General features: G+C 46.8%; 1 protein-coding gene across 4 annotated transcripts in view; it reads left to right on the top strand.

Moving 5' to 3' along the window:
* Positions 1 to 14915, top strand: part of PPP6R2 (protein phosphatase 6 regulatory subunit 2) — a 145436-nt gene that overhangs the window by 48706 nt on the left and 81815 nt on the right. For all 4 annotated transcript variants that reach the window (XM_014599993.3, XM_059725613.1, XM_019482791.2 and 1 more), the window contains one exon: positions 13997 to 14242. In XM_014599993.3, the coding sequence (XP_014455479.1) occupies positions 14016 to 14242 (227 nt within the window). In that variant the 5' untranslated portion in view covers positions 13997 to 14015. The remainder of the gene's footprint in view (positions 1 to 13996; positions 14243 to 14915) is intronic.

Here is a 14915-nt window from a genome sequence, read left to right as displayed (position 1 = left end):
TTCTGGCTCATAGTTAATACGTCCACTGAAGGGACTGGACTCATTCAGCCAAGTGGAAGAAATTCCCTATTTGCCCAGAAGCTTGTCTTTATTAAAGTCACCAGAAGATAGTGTCCTAAATAAAAGGCTAGTCCCGAAATGCTCAGGGCTTCTCGTCGGCACCATGAAATCCCTTTGGTAGCTGCTTCTCCTCGTCCTCACCTGGTGTCATCTTAGCAGGGTTAACAAACCCCTGGTATCTTGCCCTTCATGCCTGTAAGCACTTTTTCCTCGGCAGCTTTCTCTCTGAGGAGTAGGAGAGATCCAAGTCCTCTTGACTGAACCACTACCGAGAGTTCAGCGTAAAGGGGGCATCTGGACCTTGACCGCGGGTCGTGTCTCAAGTCCTGGAATTTGGTGGGATTGGAGCGATCCACCAGACAAGTTTCTTTTCTGCACCTTCAGCAACTTTGGGGGAAGCTGCATTTTGTATATTGGCAGGATTGTCTCTGCTCTTTGGATAGAGCAAGGCCATGCAGAAACTCTCCTCGACTTTGACTTTATGGGCAGGCAGAAGGTCTCCTGTATCCACACAAAGGCTGTTTCTATGTTTTCAGGCTGTGTTAGAGCTTGCTGTGCGATACCTTGCCTGGACTTAATCATAGCCCTCCCAAGCGGGGCTCAAGCAGCTATGCAGCTTCATGACTGGGTTGGTGAGCAGGCTGGTGTGCCTGCTGCCATGCGGGTGAGCTTTGTTGTCAGAGGAGCCTCCCCGCCAGTCTGAATCTTCGCCAGCTCAAGCAGGGTGCTCTCTTGGGCTTTTAAGTGCCAGGTAGTCACCCACTGCTGGTCCTGGGGTAGGAGCCCCTCTGGCCCCCTTAAAGGGCGAGACCACCCTGGATCAGGGCTGTTCAGCCTCAGACTCTTAAAACCCCCAGCAGACCCTGCTTGCAGTTCAGTTCATATGTTGTCTGGGCTGAACAGCAGGGTAGATGCAAAGAGGATGGAACTGGACTGTTCTCAGTGGGGGCAGGTGACAGGACAAGGAGCAGTGGGCTCCTGTCGCAACAAGGGAAGTTGAGGTTCATAGATTCATAGATGTTAGGGTCGGAAGGGACCTCAGTAGATCATCGAGTCCGACCCCCTGCATAGGCAGGAAAGAGTGCTGGGTCTAGATGACCCCAGCTAGATACTCGTCTAACCTCCTCTTGAAGACCCCCAGGGTAGGGGAGAGCACCACCTCCCTTGGGAGCCCGTTCCAGACCTTGGCCACTCAAACTGTGAAGAAGTTCTTCCTAATGTCCAATCTAAATCTGCTCTCTGCTAGCTTGTGGCCATTGTTGTATGTTAGGAAGAATTTTTTCACTTGGAGGGTGGTGAAGCACTGGAACAGGCTCCCCAGAGAGGTGGTGGAGTCTCCATCCTTGGAGGTGTTTAAGCACTGGCTTGACAAAGCTGTGGCTGGGATGATGGAGTTGGAGCTGGTCCTTCTTGGAGCAGGGGATGGACTAGATGTCACCTCCTGAGCTCCCTCCCACCCTGCTTGTCTGTGATTCTATGAAATGTTTCTGGAAGTCTGAGAATCACAACTGCTGGAGGGTCAGGAAGCATATTTAGTACATTTAAAATAGCTATACAGCAATAAGATATTCGGTATTCTTCCAGCCAACGTAATACTGGTTTATTAATACTTGGTGATACAGGCCAACAGTTTGAAGTGCATGCTGTTTCTGGTTCTACCATTTAAAGAAGCAAACATTCAGTGGATTACGCTAGCTTTCCTTATGCCTGTTGTATGAATGATATCTCACTGGAACACGCATCTCAGTTTTTGTAATGCAAAGGGGGATTCAAAAAATTCCAGAAGCAAAACATTGTCTTTGAGGAACAGACTACTGACTAGTACAGTTGAACACAACATTGAATCCTTCCTTGCTGTCGGTCACGGTGCCAGCAACACCAGGGTTGCAGGTTCGATCCCCCTCCAGGACACGAGATGTTTCCTGCCTCAGGCAGAGGTTGGATTAGATGATCTCTTGAGGTCCCTTCCAGCCCTACTTCTCTATGATTTCCATGAATTAAAATGCCAGGTATAATCCTATTGTATAATGTATTTGCAGCTCTATCACTCCATATCTTTTAAAGAACATCCAGCCTAAAGCCTGTTTGTCTGACAATTTGTTACTTGTTATTACTCTGACTGAAAGAATTGAAAGGCAAATATTTTTCCTCTGAAACTTGATTTGCTTCCACCATAGAGACACTCACTTTCCCTATTTGTGTGCTTTTGCACAGAAGAAAAGAGGAGGAGTGTCCCTGTCATTCATTTTTGGCCAAACTTATTGTTTTGCAGCTGACTTGTCCGATAGCATGTAGGTTGACATTTTTAGGCAAAACATTAAATTTGCGTAGAATAGCCCTTTGCTAGCTAGGTCATTTTCCCTGGGTAGGGCCCAGCTACTTTGGAGAGGCAAGGCTGTTTGCAGCCATCAGCTTTTACCCCCTGTTTTCAGGCAGGGTAAAGTCCATATGCCAAAGTAATGTCTTCACAGAAAAAAATTTCCTTGGCCTATAACCCCAACTACCTTGCTCAGCCACTGATGGGTAGCTGGGGTGAAATCCTGAGTCTGGATGAGGCCTTAAAGCAGTTGTTGGCCATGCTGAGGTGCACAGCACAAATAGGAAGAGCTACTCTGTACTCCTTATACTTGGGATCTAGCAGAGGAGAAGAGCTGGATGCCTCTGTGCCATCAGTGTACTCTGATTTGCTTACCTCTTTCCCTCCTGTTTCTCCAGCGGATCCACCCTGTCTCCAGCCTCCTCTGGGCTGACGTGACCGTATCCTCGTACAAGACTCCCACTCTCCCAGGGGAGCAGCGGGAAATGGGAGCTCTTTGACTTCTTCTGGATTTATCTTCCCGCGGACGGGCAGGGTGGGAGCGCGTGGTGCTGTCAGCCCGATGGGGCAGGCCTCTCCTTCCAGCCTTCCCTCCTTTTTGGTCTCCCAGCCCCTGAGCTGGGCTTTCTGTTTGGAGCATTTCCTTTGGCACTTCACACCTGTCACTGGTGTCCCAGGGCAGGGTCGATGAGGGCCCCAGTAGCCCGTGAACGCTTTCCTAACTCGTGGGGTTTGTACACCCCATCACCACCTGCTTTTTGCCAAAGGCACGGTGACCCCCTCGGTGGGAGTCATTGATGGTAAAGGCTGAAACGCGCCTTTTAGATTCTGCTGCTCTTTCTTCCTTACTTTTGGGGGTCCACTCTGTTCCCCTTCTTCTCCCTCGAGAGCCAAGTGACATTGAGGGGCATCTGAGAATTGTATCTGCCCCCAGCCTGGGAGGGGGCAGTGCAGGGAGCCAGAAGGAGGGGAAATGGCTTTGTATGGCAGAAGTGCTGCCAAGCCTTTGACCGAGGAGGAGGCAGGCAGGGAGGTCTGTCTGGCAGCATGCCGAAGGAGGAGCAGTTCTGATGGGCTGTCCTTTCCTGGGGAGGTGGGGAAATGGGAAGGGACAGGGGCATTTCCTATAGATAGGCGGGCTTTCCCTGTAGACGTGGAAAAGGTCTTGAACCCGTACAAGCTCGGTAACAGGTTCAGATTTAAAAATGGGTTATTTTTAGTTGGAGACATTGTGTGCCAGCTCTTTGCTCACTGAATGATTAGGGCAGGTACAGGTCTCTGGAAAACATAGAAAGCTGCACAGGTTTTTGCCAACTGGCTTGCACCGTCTGGCTTTCTCTAAGAGAAAGAAGGCCACAAATTTGGCAGCTTAGAATTTTTTCCCTCCCACACTTTTCTGGTGCAGCAGATCGGAGCACATTTTCTGTTTGCAAAATGCCACCAACCAAGCAGAACTTCCCGCACTTTGCCAGGGTTTAAACGGAGAATCCTGGGCTTTTGGGATACGTTGTGATTCGATTCACTCCCGACAGAATCAGCTTCTCTCGTTCTAGCACCTATTTAGTTGATTTCTGATGCCAGAGGATTTCTCAAGTGGCTGAGATGATCCTAATCTAAGAATATATTGAAAAGGAGATGCTGCAGCTGGAATGAGGGCCAGACCCTTCGTCTCCTGTCCTCTCTCTATTCGTGCAGTCCCTGGAGAAAATGCGAGTTTCTCTTGTTTTCCTTCTTCCCTCCTGTATGAAGCAAGCATCTAGATCACTAAAAGAAATAGGAAGAACTTTTCTATCAAATATGAGGTTGTACTCTAGTTCTGCTGTATAATTTAAGGCATTGTATTCATTCAGTAAGGGTAATTTTGAATGCCCCTTTGAATGATAAATCACAAGTCCTCAGAGTATTTACTGAAATTTTAACTTTAGATCAGCTTTCAAGCTAAAGGAAAGGCAAGTAAATAATTCCAGGGATCCACTGTGAATGTAACCTTGGAATTTGGTGTCATCTGCTGCAAGTCTGTTTGCCTACCCTGTTTTCATAGTGGTGTTTAGATTACCATTTTTTTCCCATCTCAATGAAGCTTTAGCAGTGTAACTGGAAAACCACCTGGCCAGTAGTGAAGAAGATCTTTAGACCTGAAGTGGCTTTATTTCTGTACTGCTTGGACTCTCCATTGGGATCAGGACGCACAGGTACATGCTCACAGGTAGAACATGATCTTGATCTCAGAAAGTTTGCAAGTAGGTTGATAAAGGGCATGTGAGGTTAAAAAAAAAAAAGCTTTCCAGAAATAAAATGAGCTTGGGGGACTTTTAGGAACCAGGTGCAGTCACAGAGCACTTGTCAAATGTTTGCCATCCTGATGAAAGGAGACTTGATTTGACAGAATTTGGAATTCCCAGTCTTTAATCATTAGCTCATACTAAGTCTAAGAATACTTAATTTTAGAGTAACCCCCCCCAACCCTTTAAAGTTTCTTTTTATTAAAAGAAAAGAAAACCCCAAGCTTTAGAAAATGAGGACATTTGGTGTTAATTATGTACCAAAGTATCCAAATATTTGCAGATCCTAGGTGGACAGTTAAGGCACGACAGCAATATTAGATTTGCCCCTGTAGGGCACGTCTACATGTCACTGTGCTTTAGGAAGCAGCACACTCCCTGGTTGGAAGTACTAAAGCACGGCGCTGTAACTCTCTGTACTGCGCCGTGCACACTGTGCACAGTTAGATTTCTCTGTTTCATCACTGTAGCGGCGCGCTATACCAGGGAGTGTGCTGCGACAGTGACATAGCAGCCGATCACGTACAGACCTACGTGATCACTGTGTTGTCAGAGCACGCCATACGGTGATGTGTAGATGCCCCCAGAGTGATGTCTTATAAAAGGGGGAGCAGAAGGCTTAAAAAGGGTGACAGTCTTATCCTTTCATAACAACCATTTCATCCTATTAGGTATCCTGAACACATGGAGCCCTTCCCTGCTGTGTCTTCTATGTATTGATTAGATTGATGCCAGCCTGCCTAACAAAGGCTCAGGCCAGCTTCCAGAAGAGAGCAGAATAATTTATAACATAAGTGACCAAGAGAGCACAACAGGAGAAACAAAAGGGTTATAAAAGCAAGGAGAGGATTAAAATAAGCTATAGAGTCCAAAGCAGAACGAAAAAAAGACCCTTAAACAATATCCCAACCTAGCCTTACTTGCTAAAGGCTTGCCCAAATGGGAGCCAGTGCAGACTCTGGAGCATTTGAATGGCGTGCTTCTGGCAACACCCCCAGATCAGAAAGTAGGCTGCCACATTCTGCATCATCTGCAGCTTCTGGACAGTCTTCAAGGGCTGTGCTACGTAGGGCTCATGGCAGTAGTTAGCCTTGATGTTACAATAGCCTGGATGGTGGTGGCCAGATCCAGATGTGAAAGGAAAGGTTGCAGCCTTCTCACCTGATGGAGCTGGTTAAAGGTGCTCCTAGCCACCGCTGCCACCTGGACAGACGATCCAGAGGCTGCAAACCTGAGTGGCCGGGGGAGGCTGAACCCTGTCAGTGATGGGTACCCTAACTGACCCCAGCTCATGCAGACTGCCCACCAGTGTTACCTGTCTCTTCTGGATTTGGCTTCAGTTGGTAGTGCTTATTCAGCATTTGCATCATGTCTTGCGTAGCTGTGCACTGCCTACAAAAAAGTTTCCTTTTCCACTTCCGTTTTCCATCACACTTGGAACCAGAAAGATCCTAATTTTCCTTCAAACCATCACACATCTCCACAAGATCTGAAAGCACGACGTCTCTGAAGGGACTCAGATTTCAGCTGTCCGGCCTGCCTGTTATTCAACACCACGGCCCAGCCGACCCTGTGTGTACTGATTCTTGTCGGGGAGGGCCCCTCTTCTTTCAAAAGATTCATATCCGTTGTTCGCCCTGTGCTGAACACAGCAGAGCTCAGGATTTTGACTGAGGATGAGGTAATGTCTGTGGAGGAATGGAGCCTTGGAGAGCTGCTAGGAGCCAGAAATGAAAGTCTGTACACAAGTTCTCAGTTAATGAAACAGTTCAACTTCTTTTTAACGTCAACTCATCTGTTACTGGGGGAAGAAAGTAATATCTGTATCTTAGTGGGACGCTTAAAAAAAATATCTCAGTGGGGGAAGGTGAAGTCCTGGCAGGGAACAATTAAAGACATGGAGGTAAATGGAAAACAAGAGAAATCTCAACACACATTTGCCAAAGGTAGATTGTACCAGTCTTACATGATAGCCACCTTTGATTAGATAACTGATTTTTCTCAGCAGAGGAAATGCAGGAGTTCTCCTCTGTCTGAACTTTAGTTGAGCATTTAGTACAGTGCTCCATGCACAATGGTGAGCTCAGTTGGAGAAGACTGGAGTCAGTAGAGGAATTTAAGGTAAGAAGCTAGCTATAGCCTCAGATAGCTTTATAGTGCGAAGCAGGAGTGTGGAGGGAGGTGGGGTGGAGGTCTTCGAGGATCTACATTGAGCCCAATTTTGTTTAATATTTGTAGTAATTGCCTTTGTACGAAACAGGTACATGGTTATAAATTCACCCATGCCACAGAGTTGGATACTGTCAATGCAGATGCATTAAGATATTGTACAGCTGGGTTGTCAAAGTCATTCAGTGCTATGGCCTGGATGAGTGTCTCTGAGCCAGTCTGTGGGCCAGCCTGGGGAGCAGCTGGATACAGCCTGTGCACCACACAGCACACACCAGGCCTCTGGGCTGGCATGGGGCATGTGCTGCTTGCTGCATGGGGGCTGGACGCAGCACTGCAGGCATCACAGGGGCTGGTCCAGGGGGCTGCATGCAACCCCAGGCCCTCTCTGCCACATGCAGCGTCAGGGGCTGGCGTCTGCTGTCTGCAGCATGCAGGGCTGGACTGGCTGCACATGGCACGATGCACCTGCTCCATGTGGCACCCTGCTGACTGGCCCTGCCCGCTGGCTCTGGATCCAGTGGGGTGCTGCATGGAGTATGTGCCCCCTGCCAGCCCCCTGTGTCACCTGCAGTGCATGCAGCTGGTCCGGCCCTGCACACCACCTGCAGCACACTGGCCTCGGGGCTCGCTGTGCACACAGCCTCTGGGGCTGGCATGGGGATGCGCTGCCTGCAGTGTGTGGACTGGACGCAGCGCTGTGCATAGCACAGGGGGTCTAGGGCTCAGGCTGCGTGCACTGCCCCCAACCTGCTCCCTGTGCCACCTGTAGCACATATGGCATGGGGTCCAGCCCTTGCGCTGCATGCACGTGGGGCTGGGTCCAGCACATGGAGTCAGTCCAGTGACCTGCAGGCCAGATTATATGACTACACAGGTCAGATCCAACCCGTGGGTCGTATGTTTAACTATTGTCAGACCTTGTTCTGAAGTAACAGAAGTGGGATGTAGTTCAGTAGTATAAAGAGTGAAGTCAGACATTTGGGGCTCGTCGGTTGGATATGGGAGAGGAGGAGGAGGAGGTTTTAACTGATTTTAGGACGACCGAGTCACTAAGGTAAATGTGATCTAGGATGTGTTGGGAGGGGCCTTTCTGTTGAAGGGAGACAAGGTTCTTTGGGTAAACATGACATCTTTTATTAGATCAGCTAAATACTTGGCAATTGTTCTTTGCAAGCTTTTGGGTACAGACACCCCTCTTCAGACACAGGGAGCATCTGTTTTTTTTGTGTGTGCTCTCCTAGGGAGAAGGGGTGATGTATTGATGGTATCCTCCTATTGAAGGGAGGCATTCATACCTTTATATAAGGCCCTGTTGACACCTTACCTGGAATGATGTGCATCATTCTGGACATTCATGCTCATGAAAGATGAATTCAAACTTTTACGTCCAGCAGATACTGAAACGTTCTCCAGATTCATCAGTCTTGCATGAACTAGTGACATTGCTGAGGTCACGTTAAGGAGAGCACCTTCCAGGATGTAGGGAATGCATGAAAGATGTACACATCCGTCTGTGGGTAGAGAACACCTGAGGTCCTACTCTCCGTTTCTCCTCTTCTCTCATAGCTCCTGTAGTTTTCTGCAGATTGACTTTTTTCTGCATAGTTTCATTTCCTTTAAATGTCTGTGTACCGTCTCGCATTGCCTTTTCTGTCTTCATTGTTCACCAGCAAGAGAGTAGCATAACTGGAGAGGGGGGTGGCAGCCCCAGGAGCTGCCTTGGGATGGGGGGTGGGAAGGGCTGAGTCCTGTCACAGGCAAGCCTTAATATTGTGCTGGGAATTCAATAGCAGGTCCTGCTGCTTGGGAAGCAGCAAGCTTAGAGGTCTTAAGGTGCATTTTTTTTTTATTTGATTAGCCTGAAATACGGCATCCAGGGACCTCTATGAGAAAGTGGAGATTCTTCCAGATTACCAGTCTCCCCCTTTCAAGCTGCTGTGATCATCAGGTGTTTGTTCCAGGAAAGGCCTAAAGACCACTAAGGGAGCTGGAGTTGAAGGGTTCTTGCCTCCCTCTGTAGCAGGGGCATGGCCCTTTTCCGTGGATCTCAGGGTTGTATGTTAACAGATTATTTCCTTGCAGCAGCAGGATGTTGATGGTTGTTCCCTGCTTCACTTGGGGTGTTACTTATGTGTGTTCCTGGTTGTTTTAGATGAGGGTCTTTCCTGAAGATTTTAAGAGCAGGTTAGACAGACACTTGCATAGGAAGATTTGGGTAGGGATGATCCTGCCTTGAGCAAGGGATTGGGCTAGATGTGACCTCTGAAGTCCCTTACAGGCCTTCTTTTCTAGGATTTTGTGATAACAAGGACTGTCTGGCAGGCTATATGCTGCTAGTGTGTTAGTACAGTAACTTTTTTGTTTTAGCTCTTCGTAGCCCAGCGTGGTCTGATCCAGTTGGCTGTTAGCACTAGATCTGCTGATAGCCTTCAGCAGTGCAGCGGAGCTGATCACAAGAACTGCTGGAATTGGAGTCGGACTTTTCCCTTCCATTCTTCCTTCACGTATACCAGACCTGCTTAACCTTTCATTTCACTCAGCCTGACAGCAGGTTATTTCCTAGCAACATCGCCAAGGGCATTTAATGAGAGCAATTAGCCTGCCAGCTCCCATGGTTATCCAAGTTGCTGCGATCCTGCACCAATGCATCTGCATTAAGGAAGCCCTGTTGTAAGAATACTTAGTTCCAGCTTTGCTCTTCTCTGTTCCTCATCTTTCCTGTCTTTTGTTGTTAAAAGGCATTCCCTTGTCTCTTCGAGGGGCAGCAGATAAGGCTGTATCTGCAGAAGCAGCAAAGTTTCACGATTTTGAAACCAGAAAGGGATTGCACTGCAGTTTCTGCAAGGAGTTGCTCAAGCCTTTATTCAAATGACTGTGCGTGTCATAATCAAGGAATTGTCCCAGGAGGGTAGGGTTGGGGTGGGGAAAAAAAGCAAAGAAGAAGGGAGTGGGGGAATATGGGTTTCTGCGTCTTCCTCCCTTAGAGAGAACCTTGTTCTAAAGTTTAGTCCTTCCAAATCAAATTAAAACCCTCACATTCATCAGGCAGACTCAGAACCGTGTCTTTCCATAGATCTTTGCGTTCCCCTTCATCCACCCTCTGGACCTAGGAATGACGACTCCTTTCCCAGAGACTTGATGTTTGTTCAGGACTGTTTTCTAGGAAAGGGGGGAAGACCAATTTCATCCAGCATTTGTTCTCTCCAGTCTGACCGACTACAAAGGCCACGTTCTTGGTGGAACCGAGACTCTTCTGATGGGAACATGCCTCAAGGTTTTCATTACTTCCCCAGGAATCCAGTCTGCAAGTGCCAATTTGTACCATCAGTGCTGCACTTTAAAGCATTGTAGACCTGTTTCCCATTTCAAGCAACTAATAGCTTCTGTTCCTTATTTTATCACCAGTCCAGTGATAGCTTTAATGGTCAGTCTGCGTCAGGCATGTCACAGATGACTCCTTGATAGGTACCTCTGTCAGGCCAGGCCTCTCTTGGTCTGCTCTCTGGTACCATGTAAACCAATACAGCCTGTTCCATGGTTGGGTTGTTGAGCTAGCCTGGGTCGAGGACAGCATGTGGACACCCAGCAGGACTAAAAAAAAGACTTGTCAAAGGGTGGATGAGCTCTCTGTGAGCCAATGGCTGTCCATACCTGGAGAGGAGATGGGTACCACCAGGTCACTTTGCCCGAAGAATCACCAATGGTGCACAGCATCTAAGGTGTCCCAGTGGTTGCAGCAGCCTTGGGACTGACTTGACTTGACTAGACTGCCTCTTCAGAAAAGTAGTCTCTCTACATCTTGACCAGATGTGTCAACTGCCCACGTTCCTTCTAGGCTTCCTGTGTTTTTCATAAATGTTCCTTAGGATGCTCTGAGGGGCTTGTCCAGATCTGGGCATCGGAGATGTTCCTTGTTCTAAACCAGTTGCCCAGGATAAGATTTCAGTTTGTGTTTGTTCTGAGAGCTTCAAGTATTTGCTCTCCGAAGCACTCCATTTATATATATATATATATATATATATATATATATATATATATATATATGCATGCCAGTGCCTGGATTTGGAAACTGTTCTGTGGAGGTGACATATCTCTTTACACATTTTCCTGGTTATCGGTGGAATTTTCGAATTATTTTGTGGACCACTGGGTGATTGCCTCTTCAACTGAAGGCCTGTGGTTGTCCCAAAAGCTGTTCACAACAGTTTCCCAGAATTGCAAACAACTTTGTGCAAACAACAAGAACTACCGCGGGAAGGTTTCCTCGGGGTTTGGTTGCCATTCCTGTGACAGCCAGCGCTAGGGTGTCTGTGGCCTAGTGGTAATTCCAAAGGGGCAGGAGGATACAGGTGAGAAATCCGGACTGAACAAGGAAAACGTTCACTAGCTTGTTGCAGAAGGAAGCTTTTGTTGATTTTTCTTTTTCTTTTGCTTGTATGATCTGTTTATAGCAGTGCTCACTGGCTAGTGGGGACAATCAGACCTCTGTTAGGGCTATCTGCTCATAGGGGCTCTCAGCAAAGGGCGTCTGATGATTAAAACTACCTCCACTTGAGCAAACAAGCTTTGTATCAGCTTACCACGGAGGCAGCAATTTGACGTGTGGGAATGAGAATTTAATAATTGACTCTTCAAGTAGTTGTTAGAAACCTGATGATCCAGATACTCCTGGACTCTGACTCTTGCTTGTTTAAATGCATCTTTGCATTTTTGGGTCCTCTTGAACGGGGACAGAATTCTGTTCCAGCTCTCGAACTCACGTTTTGCAGCACATGAGATTATTGGTTTGGATTCAGAGAGGTTTTGCTTTTGATTTGTTTGGATTCAGAGAGGTTTAGCTTTCTAAAGCTTAAATAGTCATGAGAAACTGTCACAAATGAGAGCTTTTCAAGGGATTGGGAACTTGGTCTTTACGGTGCTCTGGAAAGGAAGAGACTATTTGGTCTCAAATAATCCAGGGATATATTGCAATATTCCTTTCCTTGGGTTTGGCTTTTGCTTGGGTCCAGGTCCCCACTTTCTGAAAGTCTAGGCATTTGTGTCTGTAACCTGGTAGCATACTCCTTCTGCTTTGAGCCTTTTTTGATAGCACCTACACATTTCCCAGTTCATTAAGGACCTGCCTCTATGGAGATGACACCTGGAGACAAGTATGTTTTGGTGGTTCAGGGAGTCACCTTTGAATCATTCTTAATACACGGACAGAAGCTATACTTAAATGCTGTTCTGGTTTGCAGTTACATCGGGTAGGAGATTTAGTAAGTTTGGGGCCTTATCCATCTGGAATTCTACATTAATTTTTTTTCCACAAGATGGGTCTTTGGCTGGCAGCCGAGTTCTCATCTCCCCCAAATTATGGCTCTCACACAATCTCTTCTCCTTGCTGGCCTTGTATGCTGAGGCCTTGCACAAGTAGGGAAAAGCAGTTGTGCTTTGCTGGAGTGGTTGGAGCATTCAAATGCTGACAAGACATGAATAAAATCGGATGAAAGTTTAAGATCTGCTGTTTGACATGTGTACTGTAAAACAGCCTGTTGGTTCTTTCCAACAAATATGTTCAGGAGTTTCTCAAGATGACAAGCTATTCATTAACAGATCCCCTCTTTTAGGGATGCCTCACTCAAGCCACGGTCATTTCTTGGACAGAATGACAGTACTTTTTCAGCTCATTTTGGCGTGTAGCCATTTGCTCTTCCGTGCATCCCTTTATCTGTCACTTCAAAATACGTTATCTTGGGTGGTGCAACTTTAGATCATCTCTTCTTTTTCTTTTGCTTATTAAAAACCTACATGTAGTGGATAAATAGGAAAGGCAAGAAAAGACAATAATGTACAACAGGATATTTGGTGTGCTAGGCATTAAGTCCTGTTGGTGGCTTTTTCCAGGTTGCAGTGGGTGGCTCACAGAACACCAGGTGCCCACAAATGTAAAACGTACTTGTATCTTCTATGCCACCCCGGCTAAGGACTTCTCTTTTTTAGCACTGAATGCTGGGAGGAGGGGGAATAACTAATCCTTATTCTCCCGTCACCTTTCCTTTCCTTGCTGTAATGGAGAGTATTCCTGACGAAGTGAAATGGTGAAATCTTGAGATCCTCTTAATACCAGGGACTTGATTTGCCTTAAACCTTCATCTTATTTTTTTGTGTAATAAATGAATGAGTAAAGCAAAGACTAACCATCTCCCAGCAGGAGACTGTATTTTTTAAGATGGTTTTAAAGCAGAATCTGCTGGTGTCTCAGCGTGGGCAGGTGGCTGGGGTTGTCGAAGAGGGTCAGTTCCCTGAGTAGCTCCCTCTGCTGTTCATATGTCCTGAAGCCAGCGAGAAGGTGTTTTGGTTTTTAATATGTCACATGGTTGGAAAGGGAGAAATAATTCAATTGTGATGGATCAGAGTACTAGATGCCCAGTTTGAGGAAGGAAAAATTACCGGTCGTTGGGTTGTGTTTAACTTCAGAGTTACCACCCTGCCTGCGGATCATATTTCACAACCCATGATTGGGATTTCAGCCCCTCTGCCACCCCCGTGTTGTATTTTCGAACAAGCACTGTTATACTTTCTCCTGTGCTATGTCGTGGGTGTTTAGAGAGAGTATATCTCATTATCCGTCATCAGATCTCATCTCAAAACACTCTCCTATGCTATCACACCAATAAAAATCTCATTAGTAGTTTGGCTGCTGGTGTGCTAAGGTTGCTTCCATTCGCACTGACCAGTGCTATCCCATTATTCACTTCTGCCGTCCTGTTGTGGTGCATCCATCTCGCTCTAGTCTCTGTTATTTTATAGCCCCTGCCCTGTTGGGGCAGATTAAAATCTGTCTTTTTGTTCTGTGTTTGCACAGTGCCTGGCATGCTGGGGACCTAGTCCATGACTGTGGCTAGGACTCAATATAGTAATATAGGTCATGGTAACATTCAGAGTGGAATGGCTCGATCCTGTGAAGGCAGAATGCTGTGCCCCAGCCTAGCGAAGCATTAAAGAACACAGGTGCTCCTCTCGTCTTTCCTAGGCCCATTCACGAGCTTAATCTTTTTCAGTGGGTGTGTGAGGCATCCCAGACAGACCCTATTGCGGCAGCAGTTCTGCCACGTTAGGGGGGAAATAGCAGTGAATTGACTTGCAAAACCTGAATATTAACATACCTTCTTGTACGTTATAGGTAGGTGTGTCCCATCATCATGTTCTGGAAGTTTGATTTGAACACAACATCGCATGTGGACAAGCTGCTGGATAAGGAGGATGTGACGTTGCATGAGTTGATGGACGAAGATGACATCCTACAGGAGTGCAAGGCGCAGAACCGTAAACTGCTGGACTTCATCTGCCAGCAGCAGTGCATGGAGGACCTGGTCAACCTCATCACCCATGAGCCCCCCATGGACATGGAGGAGAAGGTCCGCTTCAAGTACGTATGCCTTCTTTCCTTTCTGGGAAGAAAAATGAATGGAGAAATAGCCACCAGAGTATTTTGTGCCACAAGGCAAATTAAACTTGCTGCCCAGGAAAAAGACCTTGAAGTTTGGGTTGTGAAATACTTTGCTGTCTTAGTGCTTTGACATCACTAACCATTTAAGCATTTGCTCTGATTTTCTGCCTGGGTTCGTTGCATTTGTGTTCACCGTTTTCTTAAAAAAATCAAAAACTTTTTATTGGAAACTTTTCAGAAGCTCCCTGTTGATCTTCATTCTGTGGTCACAGTCACCCCAAATGAAGTGGGTGATGTTCCCTGAACTACAGGTTCACGGAGCATCATTGGCTTAAAATGTATGCAGTCTGTACAAGATTTGGAGCTCTCCCACATAAGAAAGGCTAGCCATTTGCATACTGCTGCTTGCACCGTAATTGCATAATTGCCTGAGAGTGCTCTAGAGTAGCAACTGGATGTTCGTATTAGGGACATTTTAAAGAGCTCTTCCTCCCCGCAGCCAAATACAAGCCACCTGCCAAGTATCAAATCATATTTACACACACAGGTTCGACTAACTGCTCTTGGATAACAGAACTCTTGTGTTTTGGAGATAGGGGAACCGGTTTTGTTTCTGTGCTGCATTCAAGGCAGGGAATTTGATGCAGGCATA

The sequence above is a fragment of the Alligator mississippiensis genome, chromosome 4 (assembly GCF_030867095.1).
Source record: "Alligator mississippiensis isolate rAllMis1 chromosome 4, rAllMis1, whole genome shotgun sequence".
NCBI lineage: Eukaryota > Metazoa > Chordata > Crocodylia > Alligatoridae > Alligator > Alligator mississippiensis.
This window is presented reverse-complemented; position numbering and strand designations above follow the sequence as displayed.